Below are 19,586 nucleotides of genomic sequence, written 5' to 3'. Positions count from 1 at the left end.
GTCAGACCTTGTGTGGTTCTTTCATGGCCTGTGTAGTGCAAGTGGGGTTACCAGTTTCCTTTGCAGATTGAGAGGCGGGGGGTGGGGGGTGGGGGGGTGTAGATGAGTTGAAAAAGAGAACCGAGTTAGTGTGGGTTATTACAGACTCCATTGTATTCTCTGAAAATGTTATTTGTTCCACTTCCTTATTTTCTTGTTTTCAGTTGAGCTTTCTGTGATGTGTTTGTTTCACATGAGTCTAGATTCAGACTTCCTCTTGGAATGCGTATTCTTTACTCATTAGGTGATGCGGACGAACGAAAACAGCTTCTCCATTGCCAGACTAATAACTGTCATGCCGTTCTGCAGCATTTCGTGCATAATTCAGAACATTTCTCTTCCATTGTATCATTTTCGGTGTTGTCTCAAGTGCCTAATCTACAGAGACTTGAGTCACTTCCTTCCTGTTTTGAATATAATTAGGCTACCTTGAAATGTTGTGTGAACTTGAGCAGCTAGGAATTTGTGCTGCCTTTTCTGCAGAGCCCCAATCAAAGAGTTGCCTCTTTCTTTTAGGAGTTCCTTTAAAGATTCTGATGACTGCTGAGGCCTTTTCCCCAGAAAATGCACATATAATCAATCACTCTTTTACACAGAACTTATAATTTCTTAACGGGGCCATAGACATTTCTGAAGCCCAAGGAAGAAGCCCCAGCATAGAACATTTAAGTAATCTGGAAAGGTTTCACCCAGCATCATTCCTATGAACTCAATTTTGATTTTACTTTGTTGTGAACATTTTGATATTTTTTCCATGAGATTCTGATCCATGATATTAAAGCGACTGAGAACGTCACTTAATGTGCATTACATCCTTGTTGTCTAATTACCATTTAATTTTCTCCAGGAACACTGTGAATGCTCTGAATGATAGCTGAAAACCAAAGCTATGCTTCAAAATCGTCCTTTTTTTTTTTTTTTTTTAAGTAGTAGTATGGGTATCAGACTACAAAAAGCAGTGTACTTACATATCTTTGTAGGGATTTTTCATCTTCGTGTTTTCAATCTTTGCATTTCCAAATAGCATAATAGTATTGACGGAGTTATACTTACAATGAATTATTTTCTCTTTTATTTCAGGGCAAACCTTTAGCCATGACCACATTTTAGCAAATACTTTTCTTTTTTAATGACTTTAATTCATTTGGAATTAATTTTTATTTTATATATGTAGAGAAAGACAGCTAGTGTGCACTCACATACTCCTGCACACTTGCAGAGAGGGGCAGAAGGAGATGAGAGAAAATCCCAAGCGGAGTCTGTGCTGAGTGTGGAGACTGATCTCATGACTCTGAGATCATGACCTGAGCCAAAATCAAGAGTCAATCACTTGACCAGCTAAGCCACTGAGGTGCCCCAAACCTCATTCATTTTAAATAGCTCGTCCTCTGAACTCCAACTACCTGAAAACTCCGCTTGAGATTTTTCACTGTAGTAATAGTTCACCTGAATCATTTGATGTTTTAAGTATTGACAATCAGAAACTTTTTCAGGGATGCCTGGGTGGCTCAGTGGTTGAGCATCTCCCTTTGGCTCAGGTCATGATTCCAGAGTCCTGGGATCAGGTCCCGCATCAGGTTCTCCACAAGAAGCCTGCTTCTCCCTGTCCCTGTGCCTATGCCTCTGCCTCTCTGTGTCTCTCATGAATAAATTTTAAGAAAATAAAAAAAACTTTTTCAGTTATCGAAAATTTCAGCAAGCCCTTGAAAATATCTGAATGGTACTTAGGAAATAATTTAGAATAGTTATAACAGCTCACATTACTGAGTACTTACTATATGCAAGGAGTTTTACCCTTTATGTGCCCCCCTACTCTGACATATGCTATTATTCCCATTCGATCCATAGGGAGAGGATACTCATATAACTTGTCTGAGATCATTGTGCGAGAAGTGGCAGGGTTAGGGTTCCAACCCTGGACTGCTTGTCTCTAGAGCCACCCTCTCAACCACCACACCCTCTGACTCCCAGGATTTGTCTCTGATTGAAATCTCCTAACTTTTCATTATATGGTTGGAAAGGATTTGAATAAACTGTTAAAAATGGTAAAGATGGTGTAAATGCATTTTAGAGATTTTTGTGGACATTGAATAATTTTTAAATATAACTCTTAGACCAAGCAGCTTGAGTGGCACCTATTGTCACCCCATTGTGAGTCTGACGAAATCTGGGGTTTCTAAGTATGTGTTCAGTTTACTTGCCTAGTGTGGATTATTCTCACTGCTTACCAACTACGAATTATGTCTTGTCTCAAAGGATGTCTGCTAAAGCTCCATGAGACTTGGTGGGAAAAAGTATTGTACATGCACCAAAAATATTACTCACTTTTATTTTACATCTTTACCTCTTTGAGGTTGCTGTTGTTCCCACTTCTGTTCTTTCAGATCAGTTGCAAGGTAGAACTTAGCAGTTTATTTGAAATGACTAATGGATGTCATAGAACATTTCCTAGCAGAGAAGGCCAGGTTCCTCAGTGTGTCCTCCAAGCCACCACAACCAACAGTTTTACTGTTGTGTTGCTTGCAGCTTTCTGCTGAGCCCAGAGCCATGCAGAGATATGGCAGTAGATTAGGGTTACAGTCTCTTCACCATTTACTTCAGATAATGCTATGTGGATTTTTCACTGACGTGGTTATGTTATCTTGCTGTTTGTGGAGATGGATTTGAAATGATTCACCTGTACCCTCTCAATTTGTTTGTCTTATGTTGAGTGAAGGAGCATGCCTCTGAGATGGTAGATTATATTAGGTCTACAGACTGTAGCCCTGTACCAGAAGGACACAAGACAACTGGTTATTTAGGGCTTCAGCTCATGTGTTTAGTCTCAATTAATGTGGTACTCGATCAGCCAAGATAGGTGGTAACATCAGACAGGCTCACCAGCTTTGTGTGTTGACTAGCATTCTAAAACAACAGAAATAAAAAAAATAAAAATAAAACAACAGAAATGTCTTGTTTTTCTGAAAAACCAAACCTCAGTCATCTTTGGCCATCTGGCAGTATAGCAGCCACCTGGTATCCTCGCCATTGAGATGTCATTCTTCTTTCCAGATCCTTCCTGGGCATCAGTAAATAGGGGAACTTTTATATGTGACGAGTGCTGCAGTGTCCATCGGAGCCTAGGGCGCCACATCTCTCAAGTAAGGCATCTTAAACACACACCGTGGCCTCCCACGTTGCTGCAGGTAAAGACTAAGAATTCTCACAGTTTGTAATTTGAGCTCTTCGGGCTCATAGTTTTAGGAACTAAAATTTCTCCTACTCCTTAAATCTTATAAAAATGTTTCAATCAGCTGAATAGAGGTGCTGTGCCTATTAATGCTGTATGTAAGAACTGAATTTGTCATTTGAGATTTTTTTATCCCCCTTCCAGCAAATAAATCTTGTGCCAAAATCTTAATTATAGATACAAAAATAATTGTTAAAATTTCTTGGTAGCATTTTACTGCTCACTTTCTGGACTGTCACCAGAAATTATTTTTAAATAGTCCATTTTTTCTGTATACCACAATAAATGTTTCTGAAAGCTACAGTCTCAGGCTTTTCCTTACATTTCATGCTTTGATGGAAGCATGGACTGAGATTCCTCTAAAATTCCTGAAACATCTGATTTAAGTTTTCTTGAAGTTCTTGTTACAGGTTAAAGAGGATATTGAGTTAACATGTTTCGATTGAATGCCCTACACTGCTAAGTGTTAAGTGAGGTCTTTGTTTTATTTGGGGTTGAATGTCATGTCACCTGTACTTCTATTTTGGGGTGCACATTCTTCAAGTTTTATTTGGAAGTCAGAATTAAGCATGTGTTTCGCCTTCATTTGTCTTGAGTACATATTTTACTAAATCTGTGGCAGCTGCACAATGTGTCTCTTAAACTTGCCTGTATAAGCCAAGGGGACTAAAACAAGTGGGTTTGGGTCTCTGATGTGACAGTGTCTCCACTAATGCAGAAACAGAGATGGGACTGGGTCAGGAGTCATGCTTTGAAATGAAATTGGGAAATACGGTTTATTAATAACTTTTACTCAGAAGTTTCTAACTCCTTCTCATGTGAAAGTGGGTATTTACTGCTGTCAGGTCTTTGTTTACAGATTTCATTATAGGGCCTGAAGAAAGTCCGGAGATGAGTAGTTTAAAATGCCAGGCTTGACCCTAAAAGAACAATTCTGAAAGTATGGCACATGAACCACCAGTGGTACTCAAAAGACAGATGTAGGTAATACATATTTATTTTAATGGTTGCATTATTTTACTGTGTATTGGAAAACTTTAGCACATCAAGCCATAATTGCTAGTAAAAGTTTTTTTTTTTTTAAATGAGTAGATTTAAAGAAAAATATTAGATGGAAAGTCTAGACAGTACATGGGTTAAGAATCTTGAAAATAGTATTTGGATAATCAGGCTTACCCCAAAGTGTCAAAGTGCTCTTCCTTCCTAATCTGTAAGAACAATCTAATCAAACTCTTTTAGGTACTTAGCCGTCTTCCTGGTCAGACCTGAATCCTGCATATAGGTTCATCTTTCTCATTCTAGAATCTGAAAGCAATGATTTGTAAGACATCCTCGCTGTGCAGTGGGTCTTGGTTTTCCCAGTTCAGTCACTACAATTTCCAGTGAATATTTGTGGAAAGAAATTAAAATATGATTTTGTACTGCTTGGTTTTTAGATGGTTGAAACTTTGTATAATAATGGTGCTAATTCTATATGGGAACATTCTTTGCTGGACCCTGCCTCTATTATGAGCGGAAGACGTAAAGCTAATCCACAGGATAAAGTACAGTGAGTGGAATGTTTATAAATACTTTTATTTCTTCATAACACTTGGGGCCCACTAAAAGGAGTGCAGCTACTTTGGACCAGCCCCCACAAGGGCAGCACAGGAGGTGGTTACACCCCAATTGTGCATTGAGCTCTCTGCTCTTAGGAATGCAGAACAAGGCCAGGCACAGGACCATCTCTTTTGCATGGTTGTACAGCACAAGTCAGTGGCTTCTCCAGTTTGACACTAATGCTCAGAGACTGTTAATGTAATCTGATTTAAGCTTAGGTGCTCAAACAAGAGGCAATCAGACCAAAAATCTCCATTCTGGGCTCTGGTCTGCCTGATGCCTCACCTATAGGATGGGATATAATGCTGCTTCCTCACAAGGCTGTAGGTCAGTTAAGAAAATTACAAAGAGAGAAGCTCTAAAAAGCAATTATTCTGCAGTCCTGGCCTTTAGAATGACTAATTGATGTTTTGAGACTTCAGGTCTTAAACTCCTGCTAGAACTTATTTCAGTGTCATTCATTTTCTTCTCTAGTAGGGGATATGGGTCACTTCCTTTTCTTTTTACAGCCTAAAGAATGGGAAATGTTGCATCTGAACTGCAAGTAAGCAGCTTTCTTTCTTTCTTTTTTTTCTGGGTGGTAATCAGTCCTAATAAAGCAGAATTCATCAGAGCCAAATATCAGATGTTAGCATTTGTCCATCGCTTGCCTTGCCGGGATGATGACAGTATGACTGCCAAAGATCTTAGCAAGGTGGGTCACGCTTTTTAAAATCCCTAAAACTGCTGGATCAAATGATATATTGTTTTGTTTGAAAAAAACTTAAAGAGGAAGAAAAGAAAAACAAAACAGAAACTTTCTGTACTCTAAATAAGTAATAACAACCTTTTTTGCAGTTGGTTACATCTTTAATTTTAGTTCAAATGGCAGCCATTCTATGTTAGTGGAGGTACAAGGAGGTACAAGGAAAAATAAGTATGTATTTAGAAAATTATTTATGTTTTTCAGAAATGGTTTTGAAATTATATTTCTTGAGGCAACTGGGTGGCTCAGTTGGTTGAGCACCTGCCTTCAATTCAGGATATGGCCCCCAGGATCCTCTGATTGAACCCCGCAGGGAACCTGCTTCTCCCTCTCCCGACTGCTCATGTTCTCTCTTTCACTATTTCTCTGTCTCTCAAATAAATAAATAAAATCTTTATCTCAAATAATTAAAATCTTTTTTAAAAAAGAGAGAGAAGGTGAGCACGAGCAGGTGGAGGGGCAGAGGGAGAGGGAGAGGGAGAAGCAGACTCCCCATTGAACTGATCCCAGGACCCTGGAATCATGACATGAGCTGAAGACAGACGCTTAACCAACTGAGCCACCCAGACACCCCTAAAATTATATCCCTAAAGGTTTTTCATTTAACTTTAAAATAGGAACCATCCCTTGAGTTTGTTTCTAGAAGGGACTAGAAAGTTCAAGGGACCGCTTTAGGTTTCTGGGTTGCATACTGAGTAGGATCTTCAGGAAGCAGGATGACTGAAAGCTGTAGTGCTTATGATTCTTTATTATACTTGTAAAATGAGTAGATGGTTTTCTTTATGTGGGCCTTTCCATGATTTTGAGAGATGCCATGAGAAACATGCATTTTTATTTTCAAAGCACTGCTTTTAGGAAATGTTCACACAGAGCTTGGACACTCGCAATCAGAATTTTAAACTTTGCAAAAAAAAAAAAAAAAGAAGGAATTTTAAACTTTGCATAGAAAACATATATAACTGTTACTTCTGTTAATAAGGCTTGGCATGGGGTTTTTACCACAACTTAAGAATATTAAATACATTAATTGTAAAAATAAGGTGTGGATATAGATGCTGGAGTAGACTTCTGCATTTTTATAATAAGGGTTATTGCATTTTAGACAATTCTAGGTTAGACTTGAAAAAAGCAGCTAATCTTCTGCATGTTTAAGAGCTTTTCTGCAGTGGTACAGAATTTGGTATACACCAGGCCTATTTCCCACCCTGAAAGATTTTGTTAAAGTATTGTATACAAGGCCAAGAATGTTGTTATGAAGAGGGTGTGCTATAAAGCAGAATCCAGTAGTTTACAGCATGTGGTACGCAGTCCTAAAGCCCTAGGTTAAATAACAACAAATAATAATGATGATTATAATAACAGCAGTTGTATTCTTTGAGTGTTTCCTGTATACTAGGCCCCATGCTGAGCATTTTGTTATATCTTTGACTCCTTACAGTAATCCTGTGAATAGGTGGCATTGTTTTCACCATTTTATAGCTGAGAAAACTAAGGTTCAGATTGTTTAAAGAACTTCCACAAGGTCACACAACTTGAAGGGTATATGGTTTGAACTTCAGGTCTTTGAGACTTCAGAGCTGTGTTTGCCTATCTTCTCATACCCCCTTTCACTTCAAGTCTAATTGTACCACTTAGATTGTGCATTTGGGCAGATCAGCCTTCCCAGTCCTTATTTCCTTATCAGTAAAATGGACCTGGCCCCACCTTAGAGCTCTGGGGTGGTTGTGACCAGCAAGGGAGAGGCTGATGCTTCCATCCTTACTGAGCTAAATAACTGATTATCACTAATATAATGTATATTAAAATGATCTGCCAGCTGCTATAGTATACCATTCTTTACACTTTTAACAAATACTTTTTTGGTTTGTGTGTTTTTCAGCAACTTCATTCAAGCGTGAGAACAGGGAATCTTGAAACCTGTTTGAGGCTGTTATCTTTAGGAGCACAAGCCAACTTCTTTCACCCTGTGAGAAAAGCATGAATTGATTCAGATACTAAATTGAAACTAAGTGGGTTGTGTTTGTTGTAGCCTTTAGTTTTATTTAATTTGCTTGTTTGTCTACTTTTTATTAATATTTCTTAGGAAAAAGGAAACACCCCACTCCACGTTGCCTCCAAAGCAGGGCAGATTTTACAGGCAGAATTATTGGCAGTATATGGAGCAGACCCAGGCACACAGGATTCTAGTGGAAAAACTCCTGTGGATTATGCAAGGTGAGAGACCTAGATTTCTTGTCACTGCATCTTCGGTTAGGGATTATTTATGTTGGGTATGATTCATTGTTGGTGGCTAAATTGTGTATGATTAACATTTAACCCCTTTAAGTTAAGGATATACATCTATTATTTTACAGATGAAGGCATTTCAAATACATAAGAGCTCAGAGCCTGGCAAAGTTGGAGGAGGTAGAACCATTAGCTTAGCTAATGTGCTTAGCTTCCAGTGTGCTTAGCTTCCAGACTTTCAAATGACTTCTAATGCAATGGTATTTGAGCCATAGTCCAAAGCAAGTATCAAGAATTGCAAAACCCACTCCTCAGTTTCTTAATATGTTTAGTCATTGCTTGAACTTAAAAAACAGAGCTATATAGATAGGTAGGTGATTAAACAAGTAATAGTAAAATGTTAATTATAGGTTTTAGGTAGCAGATGTCTGGGTGCTTGCAATAAAATTCCTTAAGTTTCTTCTTGTTTTAGAAACTTTGTGAAATGCTGGAAAAATAAAAAAATCCATGTTAGCCTTGAATATCATTTAAATGGTAGAAGATGGCTCATATTTCTTTTTCCAAATTAATTTTTTATCAACTGCAAAGGATTCTACTGTTCTGCAGAGGATAAAATGGGTGAAATGCCAAAATTGTGCCTTTCCAGAATTTATTATCTAATGGAGGAGATGATTCATAAATACATGAAAGAGTTAAAGGAAGCAAGATAATGTGGAATTCATTGCCAAAATGGATAACTGGTCTTAAAAGGCATATGTAGGGTTTCTTCGTTGTGACCTAAGTTAGTAAGAAACTTCTTTACTTGGTCTTTAAAAAATGGGTTGGATTTGGGTGTGTGAAGGAGAAGCTAAGACATTCCAAGTAAAAGAGAAGGGTTGAGTTTACGTTCAGGAGGGAGGGATGGACAGGGCATTTTCAGCACAGCAGAGGAGTTTACTGGATGGAGCAGAGTGTGTCTAGGAATAATAAGAACTTGGGTATTGAGGAGTATAGTGTTTCCTAGATCTGAGACTCCACTGACTGTATGGGTCGTCATTATGTCACCTACCACTTAAGAACAACTTAGCTGATTAAATGATGATGTACCATCAATTGTAGTATACTTCCTGATTTCACAGCTATTTAAAAAGAATGAGGGAAAGAGATCCGTATCTCAGAAATCAAACGTGTGGTAGGTCAGAGGAATATTTTGTAGTGTCTTGAAAGGTGGGAAAAGAAAGAGGCAGAAACGAGACTTCAGCTTTTAAGAGGAAGAGAACCCTCAGTACATGATACTTAAATGTCACTTACTTTGGAGTTTCCTCATGTGTACCTTGCATATAAAATAGTCTCTCCGTGTGATTATTTATATGCTTGGTTGCTAAAAGGATTTCAAGCAGCTTAAGTATTTACTTGGTGAGTTAAGAAAGACAAACCTCATGTTTTCTCTTATAGAAATTGAAGTTAAGCAGGTAAACCTAGCTACAAGTGTGAGCTGTGCATTCTGTTGGTCTGTCTCTCCCTGAATTACAGACCTTGAAGTGGTTACTAAACTCTCATCTGGAATCAGACTGGCTGCATCAGGAACCCCTAAGGAAAGGACCTTCTTCAAAATTGACATTCACAATCGTCCTGTCCTGATTCAGAATTCCCACGGTTGGGGCCTGGATATCTACATGTTTTTTTAAAGCACACTAGTTAATTTTTGAGAACCTCTACTCTAGATCATTTATTGGTTTTATTTTCTACCTCATTAAATGAAATGATTCTTTATACGTCCCATAAGTCCTCCATTTCCTTATTAAGTATTCTGTTATGTAAATTAGGAAAGGAGAGGGGGTAGTTCAGACTATGAAAACAGTTTATAGAGGTGGGAACCAAAGTAGACTTTGACAATTTACCTCACACAAAAGGTTGATTATTCTAAGAAGTCACATTTGGTAAATTGCTCAGGTGTCTTGGAAGACATCTCTGTACTTTTTCATTTGAGAGCCAGTGGCTGGTAAGGCATATAAATGGTACTTTGTTTTCTCTTGGTAGGCAAGGAGGGCACCATGAACTGGCGGAACGCCTTGTCGAAATACAGTATGAGCTGACTGACAGACTAGCCTTCTATCTCTGTGGCAGGAAACCAGGTGAGTGAAAGGATAGCAGTCTCTCTACACCTTCAATCAGTTAGCCTCTGGAAAAACAAGTTGGAACACTGTTACCCAAGACCTCTACTTTAAGGTATCCTTGAGAAAATTGTAAATAAGGATTTTTTTATTTGAAATAACTAGCATTTTCAGTTATATGTGAACAAAACTCCTTGAATTTTAGTTTTTAAGACTTTAGCTCCAGAGGAGTAACTATTTCAACAATCAAAGAGCATAATCCAACCAAAATTGAATGTGCACCATAGTTCTTGCACATAACAGGATTAGGAATGGAAGAGCATGTGCAGCCCGGGTAGCTCAGCGGTTTAGTGCCTGCCTTTAAAAGCCCAGGGCATGATCCTGGAGTTCTGGGATCAGGTCCCGTGTCAGGCTTCTGGCATGGAGCCTGCTTCTGCCTCTGCCTGTGTCTCTGCCTCTCTCTCTCACTCTCTCTCTCTCTCTCTCTCTCTCTCTCTCTGTGTGTGTGTGTGTGTGTGTGTGTATCTCATGAATAAATAAATAAAATCTTAAAAAAAAAAAAAGGAAGAGCAGAGCAATAACTTAGGTAGTTATCTGAAGAATTCTGCCAAGAAATGGAAAAGAGTCCAAAATGAACTTTGCCATTAGCCAACTTTACTTATGAAGTAGAACTGGGGTCAGCAAACCAGGGTCAGTGGGCCAAATCTAGCCTGTCACTTGTTTATTTAATTGAAGTTTTGTTGCAAGATAGCCATGCCCATACTTACCTGGCAGGGGAGATACCAAGATAGCCATGCCCATTTGTTTACGTATTGTGTGGCTGCTTTCACACTACTGCAGCAAAACTGAGTAGATTGAGGGGCTGGCTAGCTCAGTCAATAGAGCATGTGACTCTTAATTTGGGGATTATGAGTTTGAGCCCCACATTGTGTGCAAAGATTACAGAAAGAAAAGAAAAGAAAAAAGAGTAGGTTGAGTAGTTGCAACAAAGACCATAGGGCTACAAAGCAAAAAATATTTACCGTCTGGCCCTTTACAGAAAGTTTGCCAATCCCTGACTAGAATATCCACATATACCTACACAGTGATTCACTTACCTAGTTGTATGGTAGAGTTAAGAGGCCCTGGTATGGTTCCAGTTCCCAGTGAGATGGGGTAAGCACACCCCACCTTTTCTTTCCTGCTAAATATAATTAAAAGCAAAAGCTGGACCAAAAGCATGAAGTGTAGCTATCTAAGGACTCTGGATGGTGTGTTAGGGAACTCAAAGTAACATCAAACTGGTGATTAGTGTCCTATTTTGCTTCTGATATGGCTTTCGTGATAGCCTGAAATCTGGAACTGTATAGCAGGTGCAAAGAAGGCTTCTCTTTCTGGTCTACAGTGCAGTAAATGAGATCCTACAGGACGGAGAATTGGAGGATTCCCCTAGGGTTTTTTTTTTTTTTTTCTCCTTCCTTTTTCCCCCCACCCCAGCCTCTAGGCAATCCTGTGGCTGCAGCAGTGGTGGCACATCTGCCTAAATCTCTGACTTAGAGCAGGAGGAAAATCCTGATTGCTTTTATTTTTCTCTCTATCCTCTCACCACTTGGCCCAGGAGGCAGAACCTAACCTGGTCAGTTGTTTGCTAAAACAAAAATTAACATTCTCCATAGAATTTAAAGAAGACTCAGCATCTCACAACAAAATTCTCAAAGCATCCAAAATATCAGCTATAATTATTTGACATATGAAGAACCAGGAAAATCCCAAAGACGTGGCAGGGGAAAAGATAGTCAACAAATACCAACCCCACATGACACAGATGTTGGAATTATCAAAGACTAAAGCAGATGGTAACATCATACTTTAAGAACTAAGCATGAATGTTCTTGAAGTAAATAGAAATATAGACTGTATATTTCTCAAATAGAAATATGGGGAAACAAAAGACATAAAAAGAACCAAATAGAAATGTTGAACTGAAAAATACAATAACTAAAATTTTAAAACTCACTGAATGGGCTTTTTTTTTTTTTAAGATTTTATTTTCACTTATTCATGAGAGAGACAGAAGCAGAGACATAGGCAGAGAGAGAAGCAGGGGAGAAGCAGACTCCTCATGGGGAGCCCAATGTGGGACTCGATCCCCAGGACCCCGGGATCATGACCTGAGCCACCCAGGTGCCCTGCTGAATGGGCTTAAGAGCAGATTGGAGATGACAAAGAAAAGAGTCAGTGAATTGAAATAGATCACTAGAAATTACCCAGTCTGAACAAAAGAGAGAAAAAAGAGTGGGAGGAAAAAGAAACTGAATACAGAGCCCAAGGACCTATGGGACAATATCAGAATGTCATGTTTGTATCCTCAGACTCCCAGAAAGAGATCAGAAAGCCTGGTACAGATAAAATATTTGAAGAAACATGGGTTCAAAATTCTAGATTTGGCAAGAGACAATAGATTTATAGATTTAAGTAGCTCAGAGCATCCCAAATGGGATAAACTCAATGAAATCCTCACTCAGACACATCAAAATCAACCTGCTGAAAAACCAAAACATTTGAAAGCAGCCAAGGAAAAAAACAACGTAACATGAAAAGTCAATTGTTTGAATGAATGTGGATTTTATTTTATTGTATTTTATTTTTTGAATGTGGATTTTATTTTATTATTATTTTTTATTTATTTTTTATTTTTTTATTTATGATAATCACAGAGAGAGAGAGAGAGGCAGAGACACAGGCAGAGGGAGAAGCAGACTCCATGCACCGGGAGCCAGACGTGGGATTCGATCCCGGGTCTCCAGGATCGCGCCCTGGGCCAAAGGCAGGCGCTAAACCGCTGCGCCACCCAGGGATCCCGAATGTGGATTTTAATTGGAAATAGTGGAGATGAAAAGTAGAACAACTTTTTATTTTTTTATTTATTTATTTTTTTAAAGATTTTATTTTTATTTATTAATGGGGTGGGGTGCAGAGAGCCAGGCAGAGGGAGAAGCAGGCTCCATACAGGGAGCCTGACATGGGACTCGATCCCAGGACCCCAGGATCATGCCCTGGGCTGAAGGCAAGCACTAAACCACTGAGCCACCTGGGCTGCCCTAGAACAACTTTTTAAAGTCCTAAAAGAAAAGAACTTGTCAGTTTAGAATTCCACTTCCAGTGAAAATAACCTTCAAGAATGAAGGCAAAATAAAGGCATTTTAAAATGAAGAGAACTAGTTGCTCTAACAGAAATGCGAAAAAGTTCTTTGGATAGAAGGGAAATGATATCAGTGGGAATCTGGAACTTTAGGAGTGAAAGAAAAGCAACTGAAATGATAAATATATGGATAAGTATAATAGACGGTTTCCCTCCTAAATTCTTTGATATATGTATGACAGTTAAATGCTCATCTGGTGGAGTTTTCAACATATGTCAGTGTGATACATTTGATAATGACGACATAAAAGGGGAGCAGGTAAAAGAAATATGGAGGTAAGGATTTTGCATTCTTCATAACATGACAAAATATTCTAAGTAGATCAAAAGGTTATATATATACTATAATGCGTAGTACAACCACTAAAAACAGACTATGCAATGATAGGTGAACAGAACCTCTAGAGATAAAATGGAATGTTAAAAATTACTCAAATAATCAGAAGATACTTCAGAACATTCCAGAAAAGAGACAAAAAGAGAGAAAGAGGAACAAAAAACTGAGGCCCAAACAGAAACTAAATAATAAAATCATGGCCTTAAATCCAAATGTGTTAATAATTACGTTAAATGTTATGTTAATGATCTAAATGTACCAAATGAAAAGAGATTGTCAGAACAGATTTAAGACAAAAAAATGATGGGCAGCCCAGGTGGCTCAGCGGTTTAGCGCCGCCTACAGCTCAGGGCGTGATCCTGGAGACTGGGGATCGAGTCCCACGTCTGGCTCCTGCATGGAGCCTGCTTCTCCCTCTGCCCCTCTCTCTCTCTCCTCTCTGTGTATTCTCATGAATAAATAAATAAATAATCTTTAAAAAAAGAAAAAAATGAGTCCTAACTATATGCTGTTTATAAGAAACTCACTTTAAATATAATGATAGAGGTAAGTTAAAAGCAGAAAGATATAAAAAGATAAGCCCTGCAAACACAGTAAATGAAAGCTAAAGTGATTATGTTAATAGCAAACAAAGTAGACTTTCAGGGCAAGGAAAATTAAGCAGGGATACAGAGGAACATAAGTTGGTGATAAAACAGTCAATTTACCAAGAAGATGTAATAATTCCAAATGTGTACACACGTAGCAACAGAGTTCCATCTTTCTCTCTCTCTCTTTTTTTTTTTTTTAATTTTTATTTATTTATGATAGTCACACACACACAGAGACAGAGAGAGAGAGAGAGAGACATAGGCAGAGGGAGAAGCAGGCTCCATGCACCGGGAGCCCGACATGGGATTCGATCCCGGGTCTCCAGGATCTTGCTCTGGGCCAAAGGCAGGCTCCAAACTGCTGCGCCACCCAGGGATCCCGCAACAGAGTTCCAAAATACAACAAATTTTGATAGAACTAAAAGGAGGAAAGGTCAAATCCACAATTCTTGGATATTCAGTCATCTTCATTTAGTGTAACAGAAGGAACTAGTAGATAGAAAATCAACAAAAAAGGGGCACCTGGGTGGCTCAGTGGTTGAGGTTCTGCCTTTGGCTCAGGTTGTGGTCCTGGGGTCCTGGGATCGTCTCATATATCAGGCTCCCTGTAGGGGAGAAATCATATTTCTCCCTCTGCCTGTGTCTCTGCCTCTCTCTGTGACTCTCATGAATAAATAAATAAAATTGAAAAAAGAAAATCAACAAGGATATGGGACACTTGGCTGGTTTAGTTGGTAGAGCATGTGACTGTTGATGTTTTTGGGGGTCATGAGTTCAAGTGCCACATTGGATATGGAAACTATGAAAAGAAATAAGTAAAACAAAATTTAAAAGAAGAAAATTAGCAAGGATAGCAAACTAAAACCAAACCATCAGCCAGCTGCGTCTAGTTGACATAGTGTATGCTCTACCCAACATTGTCAGAATACACATTCCTTTCAAGTACATGTTGAACATTCACCAAGATAGACCATATCCTGGGTTATGTAACAAACCTTAACCGATCTAAAAGCATTAAAATCCTACAGAGTATATTTTCAGACCATAATGGAATTAAGCTAGTGATAAATAATAAAACTATAACTGAAAAATACCCAAATGCTTGGAAATTAACAACAAAGTTCTAAATAATCCATGGGTCTAAGAGGAAATCTCAAGGAAAATTAGAAAATATTTTCAGATGAAAACTGGTGCAGAAAAAGCATTTAACAAAATTCAGCATCCTTCATAAAAGAAATAAACTTAGCAAACTTAGAATAGAAGGGACTTCCTTAACCTTATAAAGATTATCTGTAGAAACCCACAGCTAACATCATGCTTAATGATGAAAGATTGAATGCTTTTGTTCGAATATTAGAAACAAGGCCAGGATGTTCACTCCTACCACTCCTATTCAGCATTGCCATGGAAGTCCTAACCAGTGTCAAAAGGCAAGAAAAATAAAAGACATACAGATTGAAGTGGAAGCAATACAATTAGTCATAAGTAAAATGGTTCTATGTAGAAAATCCCAAGGAGTCTAGAATAACATTCTTACAACTAATAAGTGAGTTTAGCAAGATTGCAGAATACAAGGGAAACAATCAAAAATCAATCATATTTCTATAGATTAGTAGTTGACAATTGGAAACAAGCTAGAAAAACACCACCATTTATAATAGCTCCAAGTTACATGCTTGTGTATATATCTGACAAAATATTCATGGGATCTACATGCTGAAAATTACAAAATGTTGCTGAAACGAATCAAGAAAGACCTGAATCAGTGGAGAGAGAACTGTGTTTATGGGTTGGAAAACTCGATAGAGTTAACAAGTTGATTATCCACAAATTAGTTTGTAAAGTTAATGCAATTCAAGGATTTTCCTGTGGACATAAATGTGCTGATTCTGAAATTTACATGGAAAGGCAGAGGAACTACAATGGGACTGTTTTGCGAAAGAAGAATGTGAGCAGAATCACCACCCAATTTTAACTCTTGCTGTACTCAGACAGTGGATATGATAAAGAGATAGACATACAAGTCAGTGAAACAGTAGAGAGAATCCAGAAATAGACCCACATAAGTGTGTTCAGTGGATTTTTTGACAGTTGCAAAGGCAATTACATGGAAGAAGAATAGTTTTTTTAAGTATATAGACTGGACATCCATGTGCAGAAATATAAACTTAAGTACCTCTCACCTGGTATAAAAACTAACTCAAAATGAATCATAGATCTAAATGTAAAACCTAAAAGTATAAAAATTCCAGGAGAAAACAGGAAAGAATTTTTGTGATCTTGGATCAAGTAAAATACTGGTAAATTGGACTTCATCAAAATTGAATGCTTTTGCTCTGCAAAAACTACAATAAAGAGAGTGAAAAGACAAGCCACAGCCCGGGAAAAAATATTAGAAAATCCTATGTCTAACAAAGGACTTGGATCCAGAATATTTATACCTACATATGTAAAACTCAACAGTAAGAATCCAGTACAAACCGGGCAAAGACTATCCAGATGCCAGATAAGCACATGAAGTGAGACGTTCAGCATCATTGGCCATTAGGGAAATGCAAGCTAAAAGCATGATGAGATACTGTTATACACCTATTAGAAGGACTAAAAATTAAAAATCTGCCAAAGAAAGTGACAGCATGAGTGGCAAGATGTAAAGCAACTGTACCTCTCTTACATTGCTGCCTGATAAACAAAATGATAGAGCTATTCTGTCAAAAAAGTCTAGCAGTTTCTTACCAAGTTTTACATACATTTACCTAATAACCTCCATAACCTAGAAGTCCCATTCTTGGGTATTTACCCAAGAGAAATAAAGACTAATGGTTACACAAAAACCTAGATGTGAATATTTATAATGGCTTTTTATTCATTGGAGTTTTTTTTTTTTAATTAATTTTTATTGGTGTTCAGTTTACCAACATACAGAAAAAACACCCAGTGCTCATCCCGTCAAGTGTCCACCTCAGTGCCCGTCACCCATTCCCCTCCAACACCCGCCCTCCTCCCCTTCCACCACCCTTAGTTCGTTTCCCCGAGTTAGGAGTCTTTATGTTCTGTCTCCCTTCCTGATATTTCCCAACATTTCTTTTCCCTTCCTTTATATTCCCTTTCACTATTATTTATATTCCCCAAATGAATGAGAACATACACTGTTTGTCCTTCTCCGATTGACTTATTTCACTCAGCATAATACCCTCCAGTTCCATCCACGTAGAAGCAAATGGTGGGTATTTGTCGTTTCTAATTGCTGAGTAATATTCCATTGTATACATAAACCACATCTTCTTTATCCATTCATCTTTCGATGGACACCGAGGCTCCTTCCACAGTTTGGCTGTTGCGGCCATTGCTGATAGAAACATCGGGGTGCAGGTGTCCCGACGTTTCATTGCATCTGAATCTTTGGGGTATTCATTGGAGTTTGATCAACATCCTCCAGAAGCTAGATGGGGACTAGGTCAGTAAGCATTGCAGAGGGAAGCCGCATCTGGATATGCGAAGACCACCTGCCCCAGCCCTGATGGTTTTATGCTAATTGATTAATTTGAAGATGAGCCACCAGAGCCCAAGGGTGCTCCCCCATCCCACATGGAGTGCTGATAAAAGCCTGTTCTAAGCTAATTCAGCTCCCTAAAAGTTTTGTCCATGACTACAGATCATCACTTATACTGGGAATAAAATGTAGGATTAGCTTGAGTACAGGCTTTTGCTTAATGATGTCTAGACCTTTGTACCAAAAGAAAATGAGAATATGATTCTTTCTACTGGTCAGATCTTAGGGAGTTTGTAGCCAATCTGGCCACTTCTGTTCCCCCCCCCCCAACACTTCCCCATAATTCATAACTATGAGAAACTACTAGTTGCAAAACGTAAATTGGGAAAATTATGATGGTGTTCCTTTATTGATATTACCAGTATTTATATAAACAAAACTTTGACTTGATTTCTGTTTCAGATCACAAAAATGGACAGCACTTTATAATACCTCAAATGGCAGACAGGTAAGGCCATTGAAATACCAATCAATTTTATCTGTCACTGTTATTTCCTTGGTTGTATAGTGTTTAAGCGTATTATATTTTGTATTTAACAAAGCCCATACATTTTTCTCTTTTATGGCTATACAATTTGGAAATAAGACGGCTGTAAGTAAACCACCATGTAAAACTTAAGTTTGAAAGAGTATGAGTAACAAATTTATTAGTAAAATTGAAGTCAGTGATAATTGTCACAGTTTTAGCCAGTCGTGACAATATATTATGTCTATAGGTTATATCACAAAGTATTTCTGTATAGTAAGAAAGGATATTCTTTGTCTATAACAGGGATTGGCAAAATTTTTAAGGGCTAGATGGTAAATATTTTAGGCTTTGTGGGCCATACAGTCTCTGTCACAACTACTCAGTTCTGCCAGTTGTAGAGGAAAGCGTCCATGGCATTATGTAAATGAAGGGCATATCAGCTGAAATAAAATTTCATTTCTGGACACTGAAATGTGAGTGTCATACAATTCTTCTCATGTTATGAAATATTTTTCTTTTTCTTTTTTTTTTTTTTCCCTCAGACCACCTAAAAATGTAAAAACCATGCCTAGCTCATGGGCTGAACAAAGAAATGGGCTATAATCTGCTGGCCCCTGGTCTGTGAGGTTAGCTGAGTTCACATCTGCAAGAATGAACTTTAAAATCCTTATTTATCCAATTACCTTTGCACAAATACTATCAAGAGTTAATGAAACAATTACCTGGAATTCCAGATACAATCTTGCCATTCTGGTTTTTCATATTCTGCCCTTTTCGTATTTCTTCCTGTCATGTTTTTTGTTTTTTTTTTTGTTTTTTTTTTTTTTAGTGCTCAGGAATTGTGACCTCTCACATAAAGGGCCTGGTGATGAACCCGGCAATAGTTTTTGTCTTCTAGTTATTTAGTGATTATTTTTCTCTCTATCATGTTACATGAGTATGATGTTTCTAAAAGGAGTTACAAGTTCTTGTGTTCACATTTTTCTTACTCTAATGGACTATAGAATTTTTGTTTCTGACCCTGTCCCTCAGTGTTAATTAATGTCTTACGGCCTTGGCTATCTTAATCTTCTTCAGAGCTCCTAAAAATGGTGTTTATTTATTAGCTTATTAGTTTTGTACATTTTCTTAGCAGCCTGGATTTGTCTGAATTGGCAAAAGCTGCTAAGAAGAAACTCCAATCCGTGAGTATCTCTGTTTCCTAGTGACATTCAGTGTGGGAAGCCATGCATCCTGCTAATAATACCTGTCCTCCGCCCATTACCTGCTGTACCAGATGACTTTGTTTCATACTCTGAGATGTTGTAAAATCCTAAGGAGGGGATAAATTTAGTAGATCCAGTTTATTGCTTCAGGTAATGGCATTTTTCTCTGTCATTTTGAAAACGACTGTGCATTTGACATTAGGGAATTATTCTTCCTCCTGAGAGTTCCTAGTTTCTCTCAATGTCAGAGTGGGACTCACTCTTTTACAGGGTAGGGATGCCTTCCAGTAGCCTCCTAGGACACTAGGGAAAGACACGAG

At 38.2% G+C, this 19,586-nt stretch overlaps 1 protein-coding gene across 8 annotated transcripts in view; it reads left to right on the top strand.

The window, feature by feature from the left end:
* Positions 1-19,586, top strand: part of GIT2 (GIT ArfGAP 2) — a 48,255-nt gene that overhangs the window by 1,494 nt on the left and 27,175 nt on the right. For 6 of the 8 annotated variants that reach the window (XM_041728824.1, XM_041728821.1, XM_041728820.1 and 3 more), the window contains exons 2-9: positions 3,091-3,224; positions 4,705-4,817; positions 5,456-5,561; positions 7,492-7,578; positions 7,696-7,826; positions 9,858-9,952; positions 17,995-18,040; positions 19,194-19,245. In XM_041728824.1, the coding sequence (XP_041584758.1) occupies positions 3,091-3,224; positions 4,705-4,817; positions 5,456-5,561; positions 7,492-7,578; positions 7,696-7,826; positions 9,858-9,952; positions 17,995-18,040; positions 19,194-19,245 (764 nt within the window). The remainder of the gene's footprint in view (positions 1-3,090; positions 3,225-4,704; positions 4,818-5,455; positions 5,562-7,491; positions 7,579-7,695; positions 7,827-9,857; positions 9,953-17,994; positions 18,041-19,193; positions 19,246-19,586) is intronic. The other 2 variants (XM_041728822.1, XM_041728819.1) reach the window with 1 other exon arrangement.

Source organism: Vulpes lagopus, chromosome 14 (assembly GCF_018345385.1).
Source record: "Vulpes lagopus strain Blue_001 chromosome 14, ASM1834538v1, whole genome shotgun sequence".
Taxonomy (NCBI): domain Eukaryota; kingdom Metazoa; phylum Chordata; class Mammalia; order Carnivora; family Canidae; genus Vulpes; species Vulpes lagopus.
Note: the sequence above shows the minus strand (reverse complement) of the source record. Positions and strands in the feature narration are given on the sequence as shown.